General features: G+C 53.0%; 2 protein-coding genes across 2 annotated transcripts in view; one reads left to right on the top strand and one right to left on the bottom strand.

Moving 5' to 3' along the window:
• Positions 1 to 19069, top strand: part of CCDC13 (coiled-coil domain containing 13) — a 52201-nt gene extending 33132 nt beyond the window's left edge. The window contains exons 10-16 of the mRNA XM_027583366.1: positions 758 to 964; positions 3135 to 3274; positions 3788 to 3871; positions 6104 to 6226; positions 14712 to 14866; positions 17668 to 17782; positions 18333 to 19069. Coding sequence (XP_027439167.1) covers positions 758 to 964; positions 3135 to 3274; positions 3788 to 3871; positions 6104 to 6226; positions 14712 to 14866; positions 17668 to 17782; positions 18333 to 18534 — 1026 coding nt within the window. The 3' untranslated portion in view covers positions 18535 to 19069. The remainder of the gene's footprint in view (positions 1 to 757; positions 965 to 3134; positions 3275 to 3787; positions 3872 to 6103; positions 6227 to 14711; positions 14867 to 17667; positions 17783 to 18332) is intronic.
• The window catches only part of KLHL40 (kelch like family member 40), a 38891-nt gene continuing 33557 nt past the window's right edge, over positions 17264 to 22597 (bottom strand). The window contains exon 6 of the mRNA XM_027583371.2: positions 17264 to 17432. Within this exon, the coding sequence (XP_027439172.2) occupies positions 17285 to 17432 (148 nt within the window). The 3' untranslated portion in view covers positions 17264 to 17284. The remainder of the gene's footprint in view (positions 17433 to 22597) is intronic.

Genomic DNA, 22597 nt, shown 5'->3' with positions numbered 1-22597 from the left:
CGATGCGGGGCTCCATCCCAGGACCCCGGGATCATGACCTGAGCTGAAGGCAGACGTTTAACGACGGAGCCACCCAGGTGTCTCAGCTCCCAGTTTTTAAATAAGGTGTGGAGCTGCATGTCCTCAGTGGTTGCTGTGTGCCACCATTCTGTGTTACTGCAGATGGCATGATGAAAGCTGCAGACAAGCCCCAGCTCGGCCATCCACCAGCACTGTGCCCTTGGGCTCTCTGGGCCTCAGTTCCCTCCGCATTCCCAATCACTGACCTGCCCTTCCTGTTGGCCGTCGGGTGAAGCCTCCATCCCACCAGTCTCCTGGGGGCATCTGCAGGGGAGGGGGCCTCAGTCAGGTGCTGAGGGATCCCTGGCAGGGGGTCCAGGGACTGCCTTCAAGGCTATCTCCCAGCAGAGGGTCAGGGTTTCTTTTTCCCAGAATATCTGCCCCACTCCACTGGCAGAGGGCCCACCATCTGAGCTGCTGTCTGCGTCCCGAGAGCCCCCTCAATGTCCTTCTTGGCCCAACATCAGAGAAGGAAGTTGAGGACAGGAAAAGGGCATGGTCCCCACCTGCCTGGTGAGTCCCACAAGGGCAGGCAAGGAAAGTTCTCCTCCTGCTTCTCAAAGAAACAGGTAGGGTCCCACTGTTAGGTTCCTGCAGCAGCAAGGAGTGCGTGAGGGAAGGCGGTCTTCCCTGTCCTGCCTTGCCCGGGGTCATGGCTAACCTTGTCTGTCGTCTGCCCTCCTGCTTGGCCCCACAGGACCAGCTGAAGCAGCTCCAGGAGATTCTGGGCAGCCTGAGTCTGCAGGAGGAGAAGACCCGGGCGTCGCAGCGCCACCTGGACCAGCGGGTCAACAGTGAGGCTCAGCAGAGCAGCAGCCTCATCACCCAGCTGCGGGCCATGGTGGCTGAGCGGGAGGCCAAGGTACAGCAGCTGGAGTTGGAGATTGGCCAACTCAGTGTGCAGGTGAGTAGGGCGCTGGCCTGGCCTGACATCCATTTCCAAGCCCTGGCAAGTCCATCTACCATCCAGACAAAGCTCAGCAACTTCCACTGCTGTCCACCTACCTTCACTCAGGCCACACTACATCCTCCCTGGCTCCACTCTGCTCCCCGGCTTCCATCTGGCTTCCCACACATTCTCACATACCTTTCCTCTCTTTCCTCTCTTTCCTGATTGTCTCCCATCTCTGCACAAAACCTGTCTGTGGCTCCCGGTCACCCTTGGTCTCACTCAATCCTCAAGGGGCCAGGCTCCTTCCAGCTCTGCCTCACCGTCCCCAGCCGTGGCCCTCATCCTAACGATCCAAGATGGCGGCTACAGTGCCAGGCTCTACGTTCACATTCCAGGCAGTGGGATGGCCCAAAGGAAGCTGCACTCCAGCCAGCTTGCAAGGTCCCACGTGACGAGCTCTTGCTGCCACCACGCCTCTCCTCTTCACCCCTCCCTTCCCCCCGACACTCTGGCCACATGGCCACTGTTAAGCTCCTCACATAGCCCTGCTTTCTCCCCACTGCAGCTGTGCACATGCCTGAAGCACGTGCCTTCCCTTTCCTCCCCCACAGCCACTGCCTGGCCAGGGGCCCCCAGCCTTTAGGTCTTACCAAGTCATGAGCTCCTCCAGAGAGCCCCAGGGCCCCCAGGCTGTGTTCCATGCCCCTCCTGGGCACTCTCCTAACACCCTGTGCATCCCCAAGACACACTTCTGTCACCCTGGGTGATCGTTTTCCTGCCCCCCCCTTAAGTCCTCTTCTACTCTTGAGGCAGCACATACCTTGGTGCCTCATGGCCTGGCACAGGACTGAGAGGCCAGTACAGATGCTCACAAATGCTCACCTAATGAGGGAGCCCCTGAAGAGTTGGACCTTGACAGATGCCTTAGCAGCACAGCCTGGGCTGCCGGGAGTCAGGCCCCGTGGGCTCTCTGTGGCTCCTTCCTGTGGTGGGGGTGCTCAGAGGGGAGGGGACTTGGTGACCTTGACAGGCACACAAGTCTCACAGTGACAGAGAAGCCTCATAGCCAGGGAGACTGGTATCGCCTAAGGCATGTCACAGAGCAGCCCTGCCCTTTATTCCCAGGGATCCGTGGTCCCGTCAGAAGCATGGGAGCCCAGGAGCCTCTCAGCTCCAGCCGCAGGCTGGTGTTGGCTGGGGTTGGTGGTTTGTCTCTGAGCTGTCCATCCCCTGGGACCCCAGTGGCTGTGGTGGAAAATGCTGAAGTCCCCGAGGCTGAGGGGGAGCCCAGGGTTATGACAAAGGCCTGGGGACAGGGTGTGTGTAGCTGTGAGTGGGGACATTGCCTTGTAGTCCTTGCCCTGCTTGCCACTGGGAAGTGAAATCTGAAGGAGCACACGGGAACATTCCAGTATTTTCACCTCACCACTGTCCTGGCTCCAGGCACACAAAAGGGAAGCGCTTCTTACCTCGGAGATCATCAGCCGACTGGGGGCCAAGCATTACCCAGCAGACAGTTGAGGCATGCATCTCAGGACGGGTGGAGCTGGGGGACATGCCAGGTTGTCTGGGGCTCACACCAGCTGTCCACCCCTGGTGGCCTGACCCCCTGGTGGGGGTCCTCCGGGGCTCCTTCTTCAATCCGGCCTCTCCAGCTATCCGGAAGAAGGAGGTGGGAGGAGGGAAGGGGTCCTGGTAAGCCCAGCCTCCCCCCTAGACTGCTGGCCCTTGCTGAGGCCCTGGCAACCTCTATGGCTCTGGGTGTCTACTAAGTCCAAGTGTCCCCAGCTGACAAAGGCAGCTGGCCTCAAGTCACACCTGGCATTGACCCTGCGTGGGCGGGGGGGGGGCTGCCCCGAGAGGTGGGTCCACTCAAAGACATCAGTCTCTGATCTGGCCCGAATCAAAGGCCATGCACTTCCCTTCGGGACCTGAATGTAGAACAGCTTCCTGGCCCAGTCACCACCTCACGCCATGTAGCTCCCTTTCTGAAGAGAGGCATTATTAGATGTCATTATCATGCAAGGAGTGCCTTCCCCAAGCAGGCCTCGCTTTTCACTCCTCAAAAGAAGCCTCTTTCATGTCCCCTAAAAGCCCCGAACTCCAGCCAAGGCCCCCTCCTGCCTTCTCCAGGCCTCTGAGCCAAAGCGCTGAGAATCGAACTCACGTCTGTTCCCTACAGTATCTTCAGAATAAAGAAGTGGGCAAGGGGTCCAGTGGGACTGAGGTCAACCCCGCCTACACCAAGCTCCTGGAGGACCCTGGCCGGCCCAAGTCTCCGGCCTCAGCAGGCGGTCACGTTGGCAGGCTTGGATCTTCTCGGTAAGAAAAAAAAAGGGGGGATAGAGGGGTTGGAAAGTGAATATTAATTATTCAGAAGAAAGGCTGCCTCTGCTCGGAAGCCACGGGTGCAATTTTAAGATGACTGTGGCGTTGTCCTTCCAAAATGTGGGCCTCTCGTATTCCATTAGCCCTGCATCTGCATGGAGGAGCCAGTTAGGCCCAGATATTATTTCTGCAAGACATCTGGTTGCAGCTCCCTGTAATAGCCTCTCTGAGCTGGCCTTGAAACACACCTGTTTCTAGGACTCTCAAACAGCCCTGTCTTGGATTGCTCGAGGCTCTGATGTCTCCTGGTTCGGTCTCGTTTTGAGCCAGCAAGAGTTCTAGAAAGAAGGGCAGCAAATCTGCAGGACTGCCTGGCCAGGGTTGCCACGAGGGCCAGCACTGGCCACCTCCTCGGGCTCGCCAGATCCCTGCTGGCCCCTGCTCTCCTCCCAGGCCGGGCCCAGCCTGCCCTCCTGTGGTGATGAAACCCCTTCTGCCTTCACACAGCTCCGTGACCAGCCTGGGCCACACGCTGGTGGAATCTGCTCTCACGTGGCCTTCTCTGCCCGGTCCTCATGGGGCCTCACCCAGGTATGAACCCAGGACCTCAGGGCCCTCACAGTCCTTCCCACCCTGAATGCTCAGACAGTACTGCCATCCCATTAAAAGGAGAGGAAACTGAGGCCAGGCCAAATCCAGGGACTCTTCCAAGTTTGCATAAGGACACAGAGGATCAGGGAGGCCCAGTGCCTTATCCAAGTTAATAGGGGAAGTGGCTACTGAACTAGAGTCTTGGCCTCTGGCTTGCAGTCTAATGTCCCTTCCTGCTACCACAGAGTTAACACAAGGAAACTTCCAGGGCCTAGAGCTCAGCTCCTTTCCTTGTCTTCTCTTCCCCACTGAGAATCAGTCTCTAGGGGGAGAATTTCATGTCATATGGGTTCCCACTTTAAGTCACTGATATCCCCTCCGCTCTCTGGCCCCCTCTTTGTTGTTAGAATCCAGCCTAGGGCTTAAATGGGCCTTTTGTTCTTCCTGCCAGCTCACAGACAAATGGTGGCTTTGTCCTGTCTCTGAGCCCTGTCCTGAGCCCTGCCCACTGTCCACTGGAGCCATGCTCCTGCTGTCAGCCCCCATCTCCACCCCTCAGGCAGGTCAGCTCAGGTTCCAGGCCAGACCTCTGAGTGGCCCGAGTCCGTGTTCGACTTGCTATATGGCTCCAGGCATTGATCCTCTCTGGGATGCTGCTTCCCAAGGAGGGCCTAAGACACTTCTGGCCTGACATTTGGCAGCACAAGGGACCTTGGGCCAAGGCCAGCCCTGCAGCTGCCCCAACCATCCATCAGCCTGGGGTCACAAGGGCATTTGGGGGGGTGGGCTGCTCCGAGCCACAAGGGCGCACGCCACACTTCCAGGAGTGGGAGGCCTCCTGGCACCCCTGGGAGAATGGACAGGCTCTGTCTCTCTGAGGTTTGAGTCACAGTAGTGGGAGCAGGAAGAGGGCCACGATGGTCCTCAAGATCCCTTCCAGGCCCGTGGGTCTGTGACCTGTGCGCTCCACAGGGAAGCAGGACCAGCTGTGCTTCTCAGCTGTCCAGACTGCTGGTTCTCAAGCTCCTCTCCCGCACACTACACAAGTGCTTCCTGAAGTCAACCACGCACGGGCCTGACCCCCACAGAACATGCAGTCCTCTTCCCTCAGTGATAGCACCAGCGGGAGCCACCCCAGAGAGGGGGTCTGTTGGGGCTGGCGTGGTGACTGTGATGGGGTGTCTGGGAGGGGAGAGCCCCTTTCTTCTGCAGCTCCCCCTCTTCTCCCTCCCCCCACCCAATGAGCAAATCGTGGAGGTGAGTTGACCAGACCTTTGCCGGAGCACGCAGGCTCTGATTCGGCAGGCCTGGATCCGCAGCCACTGACTCAGAGACTATACTCTGAGCAGCAAGGCCTTAAAGTGTATTTAGGTGTCAGAACACAGAGGGGTCTGCTGTCCTCAGGCCCATCTCAGCCAACTCCCTCCGTGTTCAGAGGGAGGACCCAGGCCCAGACTCCAGACCAAATTAGCCTCTGGTCTCACATGCCCCAGCCCAGCTCTCTGTGTGTCCTGTGATGCTAGGAAAGCAAACCCAGGGCCCCCAGGGTCTCAGGGGAAGAGGTGGGGGCAAAGCAGAGAGCAGCCTGGGACTCACACATGGGCTCTGGGGGGTTTGGTTGGGGGGCAGAGTTCCCCTCTGTCTGGGCTCCAGCCAGCAGGTAAGGGGCTAGTAGGCAGACCCAGTGGTAAGGAGGAAAGCAGGGGCCGGCTAGATCAGCACTGGAGAGAACCGACCAAGTCACAAAGCCGAGTGTCCAGGAGAGTGGGCTGAGCGTGGGGCCAAGCCAGGAGACGAAGGAGGCTGGGGTAGGCCGACAGGGGGACAGAGGCGAGGCCCACCTAAAAATGGGCAGGGTGGCCAGGCCCCCGGCCACACAGGAACCCGGGGCACCCTAGGCCCTCACGGGCCAAATTTCAGAGCAGCCAGCCCAATTCCAGGCCCCTACAGGGACTGGATGGACAGAGGTACTGATGCAGGCTCTAGCCTGGGTGGGGTCTGGCTGTGCAGCCAGCTAAGTGAGCTCTAGAGACTTCAACAAGCACAGGAATGGTGGACTGAGTTTTCTCCAAGGGGCTAGGAAGGACCGGGTTGGCTGCCTTCTCTGAGGCTGCCTCTGAGGCTCCCTGAATGTTCTCCTAATCCTTCCCACCATCACAAGTAAGTGTATGTCTCCTGATAACCCCTCAAATGACCTCTGACCTCTGACCTCTGCCCCACCCTGGTCTGCAGGTTCTCAGACTCCCCCGAACAGAAAGGCTGGCAGGCACAGGTGACAGAGTTCAAGGCCCTCTGGCAGGCCGCTGAAGTGGAGCGTGACCGGCTTACCGAGTTTGTCACTGTCCTGCAGAAACGGTAACGCATGGCACCCAGGGACATGCTCTCATGGGCCTGTGGGGGCTGAGGGTAGGAGAGCGTGGCTCAAGGGCATGGTTCTTGGGCAGGGACCCGGTCTCATCCATGACTGGGTCCGCCTTCCTGGAGAGTTCGGCTTCCACGGTGTCGGTCTAGGGTATTTCCAGTCACCACTCGGGTGCTCACCTAGGTGTCCCACAGCCTTGGGGCCCTATTGTCACACTTGTGGTTTGCCCTGCCCTACGTGTATTCAATGGGACTGTTGCATCCATGTGGACATGAGGTGGGAGTCTCAGGGGAGAGGCTCTCTGGAGTAGTTAAAGCAGTCAGATCAGTCCACAAATAATTAAAATCTCTGATGAACACGGCACCTTCTTCAGGGCACTTGGGGAGTTGACAGGAAGACAAAGGCTAGAAGGACTTCGGAATTACAAAGGGCAAGAGAGTTGCTCGGAGATGGCAGCTGAGACTTCTTTGGGAAGGGGGAGGGCAGCATGTGGCCCAAGGCAGTGGGCCAGGAGGCATAGTTTTCTCCAAGGGGCTGTTGACAGACTTCCATTCAGATAAATCAGTGCTCCTCGCTCAAGTGGCCCTTTTGGCAAGAATTGCAGGTACTCAGGCCAACGCGTGGCCCAACCACGTGACCTCCACACTGAAAAATATAAAGGACACCACTGAGTTCCTGCCCTACCGGGGCATGCGGCCAGGGCTCTTTGGTGACAGGCAGTAGAAACCGATTCTGGCTAAGTTAAGGGAAAGGCAGATTTTGGTAGGTGCTGGCCGACTTCAAGGGGTGGGGCAGGAGAGGAGCCCAAGGAAGTCTGGGAATCTTGGGGGCTGGATGCAGTAGCAGGAACCCTTGGCGGTCTCTCCTGGGGCGCTGGCCCAATGGCTTCCACTTCCTGTGCCAGCACGTTCTGGGAGAGAAGGTCTAGCTGGCCTGGGTTGCTCACAGGTCCATCCCTGGACGTAGGCCAGGCACCTTGACTGGAAGTACCTGCAGGTGCTCATAGAATGGGGGAGGGGCAGCTTGCCAAAGGGAAAAACAGAGTACAGTTACCAAAGAAGGAGTGAGGGGTGCTGGGAAGTGGCCAGTACCTAAGCAGTGAGAAGTGACCAGCTTTCAGTGTTTTTTTCCTTTTCATGCAATCCGTGAAGAGGATATGAATTTCAGACATCCTCAGAGAAAAGAGAAAAGTAACATTAATTCTTTTTCTGTAACTGAAGCGTCATGGATAGTACAAGCCTCTAGTCTACCAAATGGAAGAAACGCACTCCCATTTCCCTCGAGTGGCACTGAGTTGGGGGGTTTCGTGAACCAAGGTGACTCTGTTATGCATTGCTGTGTAACAAACCATTCCACGCTTCATGGCTTCAAACACGATGGTTTATTCTTTCCCGAGGTTCCATGGGTTACCTCGGGGTTTCGATTCCACAGAACGCCTCCATCACTCACATGGCCCGGTTCCGCTGGAAGCTCGGCAGAGGATGCCTCGGTTCTCCTTTACTGGTCTCTCTCTGCCCGTGCGATTTCCTCTTCCAGGGCCTCCCTGTGCAGAGCTGGGATTCGTGTGAGGCAAGCAAGGCACTCACTATGAGTCACGCATGTGTGCTTTTCTCTTAGCTTGACCTTTTTGGGTTCACTCTGCTGTTCTGTGTCATTTTAGGGTATGGGGGAGCTAGCTCTCGGAGGCTGTCCCAGGCCCATTAGCCAAGACACACAGCCTTTTCTGCTCTGGGGCATTGCTGTCCCGCAGCGCTCACACAAGGAAAGTATTCGGATGCCCCCAAACCTGTTGGGATTTCTCACCCCAAAGTAGAGGACCTGCCCTTCTCAGAGATCCCCAGTATCTACTCCTTTCTTTTTCTGGGGGATCTGTTCCAGTCTCGCATCAGGGAGGCAGAGCCTCCCCCTCTCGTCCTCTGCCCTGCCCCTTCCAGCGGCCTCAGGGCCCTCCACGTCCCCAGTCCTGTGTACTTATCCTGGTGGGACCACTGTGCTCTGCGTGGGCTCCCCTCACCCCTCACCTGGTGCAGTCCGACTAAAAACAACAGTAGAGCTCGTCTTTGTTTCCCTTCTCTCAAGGCCTGTGTCCGAGCATCTGTGCCTCTCATCCTGTTGTCCAGTGTCTGAGAACATTGCTGTGTCTTCTTTCTCATATTTTATCCACTTTTCTAGTTGTTTACAATAGGAGGGGCTAGTTCACTTAGTCTGCCATGACAGAGGTCGCTAAACATGTCTCTTTTTGAAAAGCATATGATTGGCTTTATTTTTATTTTTTTTTAAAGATTTCATTTATTTATTTGAGAGAGCGAGCAAGAGAGAGAACGCATGCGTGAGAGAAGGGGGAGGGGCAGAGGGGGAAGGAGAGAGAGAATCCCAAGCAGACTCTCCCTGAGCTTGGAGCCCGACCTGGGCTGGATGCAGGGCTCGATCCCACAACCCTGAGGTCATGACCTGAGCTGAAACCAAGTCAGACACTTAACCGACCAAGCCTTAACCGACCGAGCCACCCAGGCACCCCTTGGCTTTGTTTTGGGAAACTCAATCTGAGACTTGGTGTTTGAGGAGGAGAGTTTAATCCATTTTTGGTAATATTTGGAAATATTTTGATCATCTCAATTAATATTTTCTATTTGCCATGATTTTTCTGCTCCTTTTTCTCTGTTGGCTAGGTCAGGTTTTATCTTTTCTATTGGTTAGGTCAGGTTTTATCTCCCTCTCTGACATGCAAGCTTGGAAGTTATACATTCTATCTCTATCCTTTTAGTGGTTACCTATAACTTTTAACATAGAATTCAGCAAGTCTAAAGTCTGTAGATTTCTTTATTATCCCTTTGATAATAAAAATCTCATGACCCCAAGATCAAGAGTCACGTGCTTCTCCAGCCAGGTGCCCCAATATGTTTACAATGTTTAACTCTGATTCCCCTACTTGTGTCTTTCATGTCACTGGTTTCTAATATTTCTCTAATATTGCATTCTTCTTTCTAAACCCTCTGAAATTAACCCTCCAAATTCATCTTTTAAAAAATTAGGCAGTATTCATTTACTTTTGCCAACATACTTAAAAATGTCTTCCCTCACTCTTGCTTCTTGCATCTCAGTCTCCCTTCTGGGTTCAGCTTCCTTCTTACTGAAGGGCATCCTTCAGTTCAGCGAGACCATGTGGATGGTAATCTCCCCGAGTCTTTGTTTACTCTGGAATCTTTATTTTGCCTTTCTCTTGAAGGAGAATTTCATTTGGTGTAGAATTCTAGATGGTCAGGTACTTTCTCTCAGCCCCGGGACGCTATGATAGCTCGCGCATTGTCTTTTTTTTTTTTTTTAAAGATTTTATTTATTTATTTGACAGAGATAGAGAGAGAGAGAGCACAAGCAGGCAGAGAGGCAGGCAGAGGGAGAGGGAGAAGCAGGCTCTCCGCCGAGCAGGGAGCCCGATGCAGGACTCGATCCCGGGAGTCCAGGATCATGACCTGAGCCGAAGGCAGTCCCTTAACCGACTGAGCCACCCAGGCACCCGATAGCTCATTGTCTTTGAGCGTCCACTGTCGCCAAAAAGAAATCTGCTATCAGTTTGGTTGTTGTTCCTTCATAGTTACGTCCTTTCTCTCTAGATGTTTTTTCAGATATTCCTTTAGTCTTTGGTATTTTGAAGTCTCACTGTGATGGGTCTAGGGACTTTATTTCATTGTATTTCTCCTACTTAGTAATTGGAGTGCTTTTTCATTCCGAGGACTTCAATCTGTATGTTGCCAAGGACATCTCTCAATATGTTGCCTCTCCCCATTGTTTCTGTTCTTTCCATCTGAAATGCCTAGTCAGCCCCTGTTAGACCTTCTTCTTCCTTCCTCTGCAGCTCTTAAACCTTTGTGATATTTTGGGCTGATAACTGCGTGGTTTCTTCAAATCTTCAAATCTGCTCCCTAAATCTCTTCAGTTGCACTTCATCTGCCATGAAACCTATTTTAATAACTGTATTTTTTTCATTTCTAGCAGTTCTTTTTTGTGTAAAAAAGAAGTCTTCTTCATGAAGACTTCTTGCTTTTCTCCTTGTAATAATTTTAAACTTACTTCATCCCTTTAGAGTTGCTCTATCATCTTCATTACTTAGGATCCTAAGTAATGTCTGTTGACTCCCCCTCACGGTGCATGATTTCTCTATGTGGTTGGTACTTTTGTGTTATTTCTGTGAATTTGTCTTCAGTGTTGTTGGTTTTTTGTCTTTTTCTGTGGGAGTTCTCAGGTTACGAAAATGTTCCTATGGAATGGTTCTGCTTTTGTCTCTGTGGAGCTTTGGGGGTTTCAGTGGCCTCTGATTGGTACTTTATGCTAATTTATTGGTTTAGGGTTTCATGAGCACATGAGTGCTGGCCTTGTGTTTCAATTTTCTCATGATCGGTGCTTCCTCCCTCCCACACTTAAGGCCTTGGTTGACTACAGGTTTCCTTACCACTTCCCTGGTTTACGGATGTCTCAGTCTTTTATTGCAACAGGGCACTCTTGAGGCTTTCAGAACCATGCAGAGAGCTTCCTTGCAGCTTGCTGCCTAATAGGAGTCCAGGTTTACAGCTTCTGCCCTCACATTGGCATCGAAACTCCTGCTGTATGCTATTGGAGGTTTTATTAGTTTTTCTATTACAAACATATACTTACTTATTGCAAAAAGCCTCCTTTTCCAACCTGCAGTTCCCCATTCCTCATAGAAAAGAACTGTCAGAACTTCTAAATGTTTTCTTTGCACATCCAAAAATGTATCTGCAAATGTATGTATGTACGCGCATATACATATGTGCACATATATGCACCTACATTTTTATTACAAGATGGACTCACACTAAACACATCTTTACATTTTTATGAGAGTGTATCACTGTCAGTTTCTAAATGTGGAGTCACTGGATCGAAGAATGTGTACGTTTAAATGTTCACAAATAATGGTAAACTGCCCTTTTAACATGAATCCATTTGCATTCCCATTGATAATGTGAACTAGCTACCATTTCCCCATACCCTCACCTCTACAAAGTGTTATCAATGCATAACATGTTTGCCAAACTAATAAAGGAACACTGTTCTCTCAGTTGTTTTTATCTACTTTGCTATAACCAGAAGTGGGGCTGAGCATGTTTTTCACATGTTTATTAGCCTTTTACATGTTCTTTTCTGTTAAATATCTATTCAAACTGTGGCATGTTTTTTAGGGGGTCATTTATATTTTTTCTTTACATCCATAAAGAGCTCTTTATGAATTATGTATATAGTATTATATATGTAGTGTAATATCATGTATGTTTGTTTTTCATAAAGGTCTTATATCATTTATATTAAATTAATACCTGGGTAGGGGGACCTCCTTATCTGAGTATTTTTTATCAGTATCCCCACACTTAGAGTCCTTACAAAAGCAAAATTTTTACATGAAAATATTCACTAATGACTTGCCTTCCTTAATATCGTTCACTTTACACTGCCATTGGGTCAGTTTGGTCAGACTCTTGAAATATAATAAAAATCAATTACAAAGTAAAAAGGCAAAGTCAAAAAAAAAATCTGGTCTGTCAGGAGGTTGATGCACATGGTGTGAGATAGCTGTTAGCGTCACCCCCAAAGCCATGACAAACCAGCATTGAGCTGCATTAGCCCAGTTAAGGATCAAAGGAGAAAAAAACTCTGTGAGAATGAAGACCGGTCAAAAGAGAATAATCAGAATCCCAACGGGAAGTCTTGAGTAGAAAGTGAAGCTGTGGAGGCCCGTGGAGGAGCAGTTCCAGACCAGGTCACACTCCAGGTGAAGGAGTGAGAATGAGTTGGCTCTGGTATGTGTTTCGAGGAAAAGCCGTAGGGCCTGCTGATAAATTGGAAGCTGAAAGCAGCAAGGAAGAGAGAGAAGGCAAGAATGCCACCCGGGTATTTCGGCCAGGCAACTACATGGGTGGTGGTGACATTTATCAAGATGAGGAAGGCACATTTTGGGAGAAGAAACCAAAAGTTTGGTTGTTCCTAAATTTTGTCAGAATTCATAAAGTGCTTTAGCATTGATACGGTGTTTGCCGTTAGTTTCTTATTTCCCCTAGCGCAAACAGATAACAAACCTCAACAAAATGCAAACATTGCTGAAATACACGACAGAAAAATGAAAGCCCCTCACCCCAGCTGACTAGTCAGTAGCTGCTGCACATCCCTGTTGTAGCTCGTTGGCTGAGTTTCATTAGCACGGGTATCTATTTGTTTTTAAATTTTTAATCTGTTATAAAATTTTTAATTAGGTCATATATTATGCATAATCTTCTGCTACTTAGTTCACTCAATAATATATCTCAGACATCCTCTTCAGCTCAGTACAGATTCTTTTTATGGTTAAGGAGTGTTTTTATTGTGTTAATCCACTATGATGTATTTGTCCTTCATTTACATAAATGGCATCATATTGTATGCATTCTGGCGACAATTGTTTTTCTTCTCCAATCCCATGATTTGGAGATCTGTGTTTATACATGTAGCTCTACCTCATTCTTTCTCATTGCCAGAGCAGGGCTGTCCAGCAGAACTTTCTGTGATGATGGAGGTGTTCTAGAGCTCTGCTGTCCAATGCAGTGGCCGTTAGCCACATGTGGCTTGGATCACTTGAAATGTGGCTGGTGTGACTGAAGAACTGAATTTTTAATTTTATTTCATTTTCATTAATTTCAACTGAAATAGCTACCTGTGGACATGAGGCTGGCAGCCACTGTGTTGAACGCTGTCATGTTCTATCACATTCCATGGTATGAATATTTACCATGGTATGAATATGAATATATGAATATTTACCACTTATTTTGTATTTCTTCTATCGATGGACCTGTAGATTTTTTTTTTTGCTTTTGCAAATAAAGTTTCAAGGAACATGCTTGAACAAGTCATGTTAGTAGCTGTATAACTGTGTTAGTATACAGCTTTGTGTTAGTAGTTGTATGCTGTTCAAAATTGTCACACATTCTGCTCCTTCTTTGACTCTGCACTGAAGTGGAAGACCACTTCCTCCAACACTATAAATTTCCAGACCTCCACTCTGATTTGCATGTGTGTATGCAACCATTTGTTTAGGTTAAATTTCAAGGAGTCCTGGCCTTCTAGCTGAGCCTTTTGTAGCACAGAAGTCTGGAATGCCATACCTAGCCACAGGAGAGACCTTAGCCCCAGCCCCACTGAGATTAAACTAACCCTTCATGTGAAATGGCCGAATGGCAATGTCTTCAAGTCCCATGAGTTCATCATGGGCATATAGAAAATAATAATAAGTAGTGACAATAAATAATAATAAACAGAAAGCAATCACTAACTCTGAGAAAAGCAAAAAAATAAAAATAAATAAGAAAGAAAATGTCATCATTACCACGCTCCATGTCTGGGTAATTGTTCTAATGTAACTCCCTGTGGTAGACAAGATTTTGTCCCCCATGCCCTTCGCTCCCTGCTGTTGTGCCTGTGAATACTTTATGATATATGGCAAAAGGGGCTTTGCAGATGTAATTATAGTTATGGGCCCTAAAATAGGAAGATTATCCTGGATTACCAGGTGGGCCCAATCTAATCACTTGCGCTCTTAAAAGCAGAGAAATTTCTCCAGCTGGGGTCAGCCAGAGAAATGCTGCTGAGGAAGTCAGACAGATTCAAAGCATGCTAAGGGTGTCTGGTTGGCCTTGAAGATGGAGCGGGCCAAGTGGCCTCTAAAAGATGAAAATAACCCTGCCAGCAGCCAGCAGGAAACAGGGACCTCAGTCCTTCCACTGGGACTGAATTCTTTCAATAACCTGAGTGAGCCTGGAAGTGGATTCTCCCCCAGAACCTCCAGGTAAGAGCCCAGGTCAGCCAACACCTTGATTTTGGCTTTTGGAACCTGGAGCAGACAAACCAACAGAGCCTGCTGGGCTTCTGACTTCCAGAACTGTGAGATAATAAATGTATGTTGTTTTAAGCTGCTAAGTTTGGGCTAATTTGTTACAGCAGCAATAGAAAACTAATACACCCCCTACTATTAATTCAGCTGAAAAATGGTATGTAACTACATTAGGAGGTGGAGGGGTGATTCTGTTTGGTAAGGGAAGAGGGCTAAACTAAAGCTACATTCTCGTGTTGCATGACAGGAAGTCGAAAGATTATATTTAAGCCTTAAAAAATAGCAGTATGGGCATCTGTAAAAATATGGCAGTAAATATTCAAAGAAACAGCTAAAAGTGTTCTGAATGATTGCTTCTGGAGAGCCGGAAATGGGATTGGGGAGGAGTGTGAGTGGCTGGCAAGCTTTCCATTTTAAGCCTTGGAGAGAACTATGTGACTTTTAAACACATGTTCCTATGTCCCCGCAGTAAAAACAAAGAACAAGTCACACCACCACCACCAGTGTAAGATGCGCCTGCCTCTCTGAGAGCCAGAGCCGCTGGGGTGGGGGCTGCCCCTGCCTGCCCTGGGGTATGGCAGCCCCTCCTGTCTAATCATCAGGGTGGAGGAGAGCAACAGCAAGCTTCTGGAATCAGAGAAGAAGCTGCAGGAGGAGCGGCAACGCAGCGTGGTGCTGGAGCAACATCTGGAGAAGATGCGCCTGGAGCCTGGGAGGCCGTCAGTCAGTCAGAGAGCAGCCCCCAGGAGCAAAACAGGTAGGGGCTGGACCAGGGGCCCCAGTGGCAGGGGGTGGCCTTGCTGCTACTGGAGGAGCCTGTCAGCAGCACCAATTCAGTCCCTTCGAGAAGAATGTGGGAAGCAGAGGCCTCCATCAGGGTGCAGCTCTGCCTGCCCATGCTGCTGGGGGGGTCTTCTTTCCTTGGCCTCCTAGTCAGAACTAGGAGCCCCAAAGGCCCCACGTGGCCCAGACACCTGCAGACCTTTATATGAGGTGGCAGTGCCTCCGCTTAATAGCCCCAGTTACCAGCCCCACCCCAATGCTTAACCCTCTGTCCCGAGCTGACTTTGTTTAGAGTTGGTCTTGGGGCAAAGTTGGCCTGCTGAGGAAGCCAGGACGGCAGTGGCTGACCAGAAGAATCCCTCTCTGCTTCTGGCAGCAGTTGAGCAGGGATGAAGTAAGCAGGGATGAAGTGGCTTCTCTGTCTTGTGTTCCACCGTGCTCAACTTGCGGCCGCCATGGTCTAAGATGGCTGCTATAGCTTCCCCACCAGCAGCAGGAAGGGGAGGAGGGGAGGCGACAACATGCTCCTCACCTTTTAAGGGCATGATCCTAAGGTTGCTCGTGTCACTTCTGCCTTCATCCCCTGAGCAGATCCTAGTCACATGACCACGCCTAGCTGCAGATGGAGATTTTGTTGTCCTGAACTAAAAGATCTATTCTCTAACACAGTGATTCTTTTTAAAAAAAGATTTTATTTATTTATTTGAGTGAGAGAGAGGACAAGAGCAGGGTGAGGGACAGAGGGAGAGGGAGAAGCAGACTCCCCACTGAGCCAGGAGCCTGATATGGGGCTCGATGTGGGACTCAATCCTGGGACTCTGGGATCATGACCTGAGCTGAAGGCAGATGCTTAACTGACTGAGCCACCCAGGTGCCCCTAACAGAGTGATTCTTCAGGTGTGGTCCCTGGACCAGCAGCATCAGCATCTTGTGTGTCTGGGGCCAGCTGGGGGCATGGGATGCCAGAGCCAGAAGCAAAGGAAGGAAGAATCTTTAGTATGGAGGGGCTAGACCTGCCTCCCTCTGACGTCCCCATCCCAACCCCCTGTAGGCTCTGGAGTGGAGGTGTTCCCCCTACTGCCCTGCCTCTCAACACCCCAGTATATCCCCCACCCCCTTCCCTAGTGAGGACACTCAGACCTTTGTCCCCAGCCCAGATGAGATCAGAACATTTCAGAAGGATGTGCCAGAAATGAGGCACAAAGCAGGAGTTGTGCCCTTTTCCCTTCTCGCACCAGCAGGGCCCAGAACTCAAGGGCCCTTCCAGTTGCTGCTGAGAATCCAGGCTGAGGAAGGTCCCTATAACTTAGCCCTGCTGGGCCCTCAAGAATGGGTCCCCTAGGAATGTGCTGTCTCTTGGCCTTGGGCTTATGACCTGAGTAACCCATCCAGGGGGTGCTCGGCCACGGCAGGAAAAACCATTTTTTTCCGCCTAGACAGCAAAGAGCAGCAGCCTGAGAAAAAGTGTCCATGTGGCCTTTGCCACCTGCTGGCCTGTGACGTGGGCAGAGCACCACTGCTTCAGGGAGTAGAGCACCCCCCATCTGTAGAATGAAGAGACCTGAGTCTGGAATTTGGTCCCTCCACAGCAGTTCTACTCCAGTGGGGAAGATGGGTAATTACCAAAAAACCAGTAAAAGACATGCTAAGTCAGATGGAGGCAGGTGCTGGGGTTCGCAGCAGAGGAGGGGATAGGGTGTGCTGAGAGAGCAGCTGGTTTCCAGGAGGCCAGGGAAGAGCCCCCTGAGGAGTTGACATCTGCACAGAGACAGTGGGAGGGGCAGGGAGTGAGGCATACAGATACTCGAGGGAGGAGCAAGTGCAAAGGCACTGCGGTGAGAGCCTGGCGGGAGGCTTGAAGGAACAGGAAGGAACAGCAAGGAACAGCAAGTGAGGTTGGCACGTGGTGAGGGGAGGGGAGTATGAGGGAAGGTCAGAAAAGTGACAGAATACTGCGGAGGTGGTCCGATCACACGGAGCCTTGAGGTAAAATGTGAATTCACCCAGGCCTCAGAAAGCTTTAGAGGCAAGAACTATTATCCTCATTTTACAGATGAGAAGACCAGCTCAGAGAGGTTGATGGTTTACCCAAGGCCACACAGCAGGGGGTGAAAGCCAAGTCTACTGATGCCAGGTGATTTTTTCCTGGGCCACACCATCCCCGAGAGCCACGCCACCTCTGAGGGCCTTTTCAGCACAGGTTTTCTGATGCTGGATTGTGCCCAAATTCCCACCAGTTGCCTTTGATTTCTTTTTCTGAGTGTTCTGTGGCCTCTGGCCCTGGCCCCACTGGACTCTCTGTATGTATGTAGGGAGCTGCTGGTCAAGGTAGGTTTTGGAGGCAGGGGCTACTCAGCGGTAAGAGGGCATCAGAGGTGGTGATGATCTAGACTCACTGTGAATTGTGAAGTTGGAGACAGTAATGAGAGGAACCACCTTGGTACAAAGCAAGCATAATCAGGGCTGTAGCAGAGACTACAGCGTGAGTCCAGGGGAATGCAGAGCCGGCATCAGGGAGGGAGGCAGCCTTTGTCCTGCATCTTAAAAAAAAAAAATTTTTTTAATTGAAGTATAATTGACACACAGTGTTAGTTTCCGGTGTACAACACAGTGATTTGATAACTTGGTATGCTATGCCTTGTCCTCCATCTTGAAGGAAGTATAATGTTTCAGCAAGCAGAAAAGCAGGAACTAGGCAGTGGGGTGGAGAGGGGAGGAGAGCACTGATACGGGGCCACAGCCTCATCACAGAAAGCGGCTGCTACCGCCCCACAGGTCTGCCCACCTCCAGCACCAGGCACAACCCGAACGGGAGTGAAAGGAAGGACCCATCCTTCACCCAGCTCTCCAATGTGCCCATGGAATCACAGATGGAGGAGCTGACCACCAGGTGCTCTCCTGCCCCATCTTCCGGAGGGTGGCATTGTCTGAGCGGAGGTACTCTGATGGGCAGAAGGACCTTCTCCCTCCCGGTTTGACTTCTGTTGGCCCAGAGGGCTGGCTGCTGGGTCCTGGGGTCTAGGCCTGCAATTCAGCAGCTGGCCGCCAGAGGGCAGAGAGACCCAGCCGTGTCTCAGATGGCCCCCGAGTTCCGAGAGCTGGACTAAGCCTGGGTTGCTGAAGCCACTTTTCTCACCCAGTTAAACTTTCAGGGTCAAAGGCAGTGATGTTCAAGGAAGGATGGAGGGACCCCTACAGATTAGTACTTATCCTTGAGGCAGCCAGCATTTGGGGGTGCTACAGGGTGCCAGGCCCAGGGCTGTGGGCGGGCCCAGAGAGGAATCCCACATGGTATTCCCCCAGGGTCCGTGGGAGGAGGGGACGGGTCAGAGAGATCCCCCAGCCTCAAGAGCAGCTTCACTGGCTGCCCCATTCCCAGCACCCCTGTACACACGCGTACCCGCGTGGGCCGCACTGAGCCCTTTCTTCATGTGGCCCAGGCTGGCCATCCAGGTGGAGGAAAACGAGATGCTGAAGGCTGCCCTGGGCAGTGCCCTGCGTGGGAAGGAGGAGGATTTCCGAATGTACCACGAGACCCTGGGCCAGGTGAAAGGGGTCTTTCTGCAGGCCCTGCGGCAGCAGAAGGCAGACACTACTAGGATGGTGGCCCGGTGTCAGCCTGGCGGGACGGGGCAGCCTTAGGCGCGGAGAGGACTGCACCTGCTCCCAGAAGCCAACCTGGGCAACCAGCTCAACCCCTTCTCCCGGAAGAGGTTCCCCAAGGGTGAGCAAAGCCAACACCTCAGACCAGGAGGGCAAAGGAGAAGCCTTGGCAGAGCCCTGGAGGCAACCCCGGACAGGCCAGGCAATGGCAGGGGAGGAGGCCCGGCGATCTGCTCAGCACCAGCGAGAGCTCTGGGACAATAAGCCAGCTGTGGACAGACAGATGCAGCCCCTGGATCAGGCGCTCTCGCCCCACTTGGCCTCAGGCCTAGCTGGGAGGCCCTGCAGGCCCACAGGGCTCCATCCGCCCAGGATGAGCCTCCGGCAGCCCCACCCACCTGCCTCACCAGGGCATTACCCCCACCGTCCCCCAGCTCCCTCCTCCATGGCTCCCTCTGTGGCCATCCCCCAACCTTCACAGACTTGGGGGCACGTGCTCCCAGCCACTTTGTCAAGCCCTCTCTTCAGGGCTTTTCCTTAGCCGCAGATCCTCAGACTTGTAATAATATTGATTATTTTCACGATCACCACAGGTCCCAGTGAGTGAACATCTACCGTGGAAACCTGACCCCGCCTAGTCCCCTAGTAACCCAGGGATTTGGCCCCCTCTTTTGCAGATGAAGAAACTGAGGCTTATGGAAAGAAGCTGGGCTAACATTTAACCCTGGGCCACCTGACTACAAAAGCAGGGTCCTCTCGGTTGAGCGATTCGCCAGGGTGGGGGTGCCTACCCCCAACCAGCTGCTCTGGGAGTCCCCTCCATTTGCTTCCACAAAGCTGCAGCTAGTGGGTGCCTGTTTGGGGGTGGGGCAGAGTGCTGGGCAGGAGCTTCAGGCTGGAGGGTCTGAGACAGTGAGTCCAGGCCAAGGCGTGGTGCTCCTCCCTCACGGCTGCATAGGGGTGAGACCCCACATCCCTCTGTAACTGTCACAGCGTCACCCCCGCCTCCGCACACTCACGGCTCTGGGAAAGGGGAGCCCTAAGGAAAGTCACCCACAGCCACACATACCAACCAGACCCCTCGGCCACCTGTGTGTGCACAGGCGCCCACAAAGCCACAGGTGCGCAGAAATACCTAGACCTAGGAGCACACAGCTGTACGGGGCATACACGCACCCCCAGACAGTGCCGGCTGTGCATTCACAGGCCCTCCACACGGGCATGTGCTCACACTCGCACACACGCGGACCGGTCACTAGCAGAGTGACTCACAGGTGCGGGCGCGTGCGGTGCGGAGACGTCCCAGAGGGAAGCCACCTGGGGCTCCTGGGACCTGTCTGCTTGGGCCCTGCCTCAGGGGTCGGGTCTGGGAGGTACTCTGCACTGGTGGCCCCCAGCCAGGACGCCCCTGCCCCTGCCTGGAGTGACGCAGGTCTGGAGGTCCCTTGGCAAGGTGTTGTGAAGGCCATCGGGATGAAGCAGCGATGCTGAGGGGGTCCTAAGGGTCCCGGGAAGGGAAGAGTTTTTCTCTGATTCCTTGTGAAAGGAGCTGGCCAGGCAGAGCCAGAGGGACTGAGCGCTCCCGTGCCGGGAGGGGGCAGCGTGTGACGGTGAGGCGTGGGCTCCACGCAGAGTCGGGACACCAGACCAAGTAGTCCGTACCTTCCCCTGTAGGCATGGGGGAGCCCCACAGGGGATCTGAGTGTGGGCGGGGACAGGCTCCGGCCCTCAGGGGAGTCCCTGGGAGGGAGAAGCAGGCAGAGGACCAGCTGTCCTTCCTCAGGGATGGGCAGAGAGGCAGGGATCTCCTCAGGGAAACGCACGGTGGCATAACCCACACCCTAACCACTCGAGGGTGGTTTGGCCTGCCTTCCTGGCTCAGGGCTGCATCTGAGAGAGGAAAGAGCCTCAAGTCACAAGGTCTGAATAGGTGGGGGTGCCAGGGCCACATCTCTTTCCCCATTCATCAGCTGTGTGGCCTTGGGCGAGTTGCTTAACCTCCCTGAGCCTCCATGTCCTCACCTGTAACATGGGGACAAGAACAGAAACCTCCTTCAAGGGCGGCTGTTGTATGTGTCAGAGAACAGCTCGAAGACATTTAGCTCATTATTAGGTTGCCTTTTACTTCTGTACAAGGGACGCGTATCAATAGATTGGTTTCATTCCACAAAGATAAAACAGGATTTACACCAGAGAGAGTGGGCAGTCAGGCATAGTAAATCTTGTTTGCTCATTTTGGGGTCAGCTGATTAACTGGCATCTTGCAGAGGTCAACTGGGCACTCAGTCCTTGCTTAGGCCAACTGTGGGCATGAAGACAACTGTCTCAACTTACAGATTCTACGGGCAGCCTTGAGAGCTTTGCTTTGGAGCTGCATGCCAGGGGTCCCTGTCACGTCTGCGGGCACCAGCCGTCAGTGAGACCAAGGCTGCTCCATCCCCCATCAGCATCCCTCTGTGGGAGTCACCGAGCGGAAAAAGTGTCAAGTGCTAGAGCAGTGCTGGCCCTCAGGAAGCGCCCAATAAATGTTAGCCCTCAGCATTAGCCCGGTTAGCTCAGCGAGCACCTAGTGGAGCAGCCCCCCTGCCCCAGGCACGGCAGGGTCGGGTGAGCTCGAGGAAGGCCCCTGCCAGCTGGGCATACAGACTTACAGGCCACCATCCGCTCAGCCAGCCAGCCATCGGGCAGGGAGTGCCACCGGCATTCCAGCCTCTCTGGGCCTGTTAGGGGCCCGGAGGTAAATCTGACTTGCACTTTTCAGGGAGCTCCTGGTCAGGTCAGAGAGGCCTGGGCAGTAGGGCCATGATGGAGCAGGAGGGTATGGGATGCAGAGACAGAACGCAGCCCCTCTGAGCCTCTCAGCTTCTGTGCTGAGGCTTCCAGGCTCATCGCCCAGATTGGATGGGGGGGAGCTGTTCATATTTACCTGAGGGGTGGGGGGTGGCCGGTGGAGCCGGGGAGCAGAACTTTTTAAGGAAGGGAGGGGTTGTCAAAGGGGCCAAGGACTGGGGCCCTGAGGATCTAATGCAAGTGGGCCAGGCGGGGAGGGGGGCAGCCTGGTCTGTCCAGCTTAGTGCCCGTGGCCCCTCCCGAGCAGCACCACCTGTCCCTGGGACCCTGAGGAGGAACTCCGCAGCCCTCAGGCAGGTGGGCGGCTGGTGGGCTGGACTTGCCCTTCACAGATGAGAACACTGAGGTCCCTGCCCAGAGCCAAAGTGGTAGGAGGAGGAGAGAGGTGATTAGAGAGCAGAGGGGCAAAGACAAGTTAAAAGGCTGGGCTGGGGAGAGGCCTCACGTGAAGACTCTCCCCGGCTGCACCCCCGGCAGGTGCCACAGGCCTGGGTGCTCAGGTTCCCGCACTGACAGGTGAGACCTGGCGGAGCTGTGGGTGTGGCTTGGACACCATCCCCACGAAGGCCTCTCGGGCACCAACGCTGAGCTGGACAAGGTCACAGCCTGGTTCAGGCTGATTCGAACCCCAAATACGTTCCGTTGCCACGGGGCCCCTCCCTGCTTTCAGGAGCTCCGGGCAGGATGGCCCGCAGTGGGGGTCCTCCTCTGAGCCCCCATATGCAGTGGCCAGCCTCGCCTCTCCCTCTCCACCTCCAGTGAGCCCACAGTCACCCCACCCCCACTCCACAGGCACTGCCCACACTCCCTGAGCCTTGCATATACCCACGAACACAGTATACACATCACATATACACATATACACAACACACGTGCACACACACAGTGCTTGAGCATACACAACACAACAAACACACACCATAAACGACATACAATGCAAAACATACAGACCCTACATACAACTGACACAAAACACAGATACAGACACACGGGATACTCTCTATGTGTTTTTACTTAGAGCAACAGCACACCAAGAAATGAAAAAGGACGCTGAGACTTGAGAGAATTAACCCCCTGCCCATAGCATCTCTCCCAGTAGCCCTGGTGGCACTCGGGAAGCTGACCCCAGGCCCTTGTGCTGGTCTAAGCTCCATCAGCTTCCTGCTCTCGTTTTGTGGGCAGGTCGTGCCAGGCACCCTCCCTTGCCACCACCCTCATACAGGGCGGAGCTGGCTTTGGACTGTCCAGCGCC

Source organism: Zalophus californianus, chromosome 1 (genome assembly GCF_009762305.2).
Source record: "Zalophus californianus isolate mZalCal1 chromosome 1, mZalCal1.pri.v2, whole genome shotgun sequence".
Taxonomy (NCBI): domain Eukaryota; kingdom Metazoa; phylum Chordata; class Mammalia; order Carnivora; family Otariidae; genus Zalophus; species Zalophus californianus.
The sequence above is the reverse complement of the archived record's forward strand: the minus strand, read 5'-3'. Positions and strand labels throughout refer to the sequence as shown.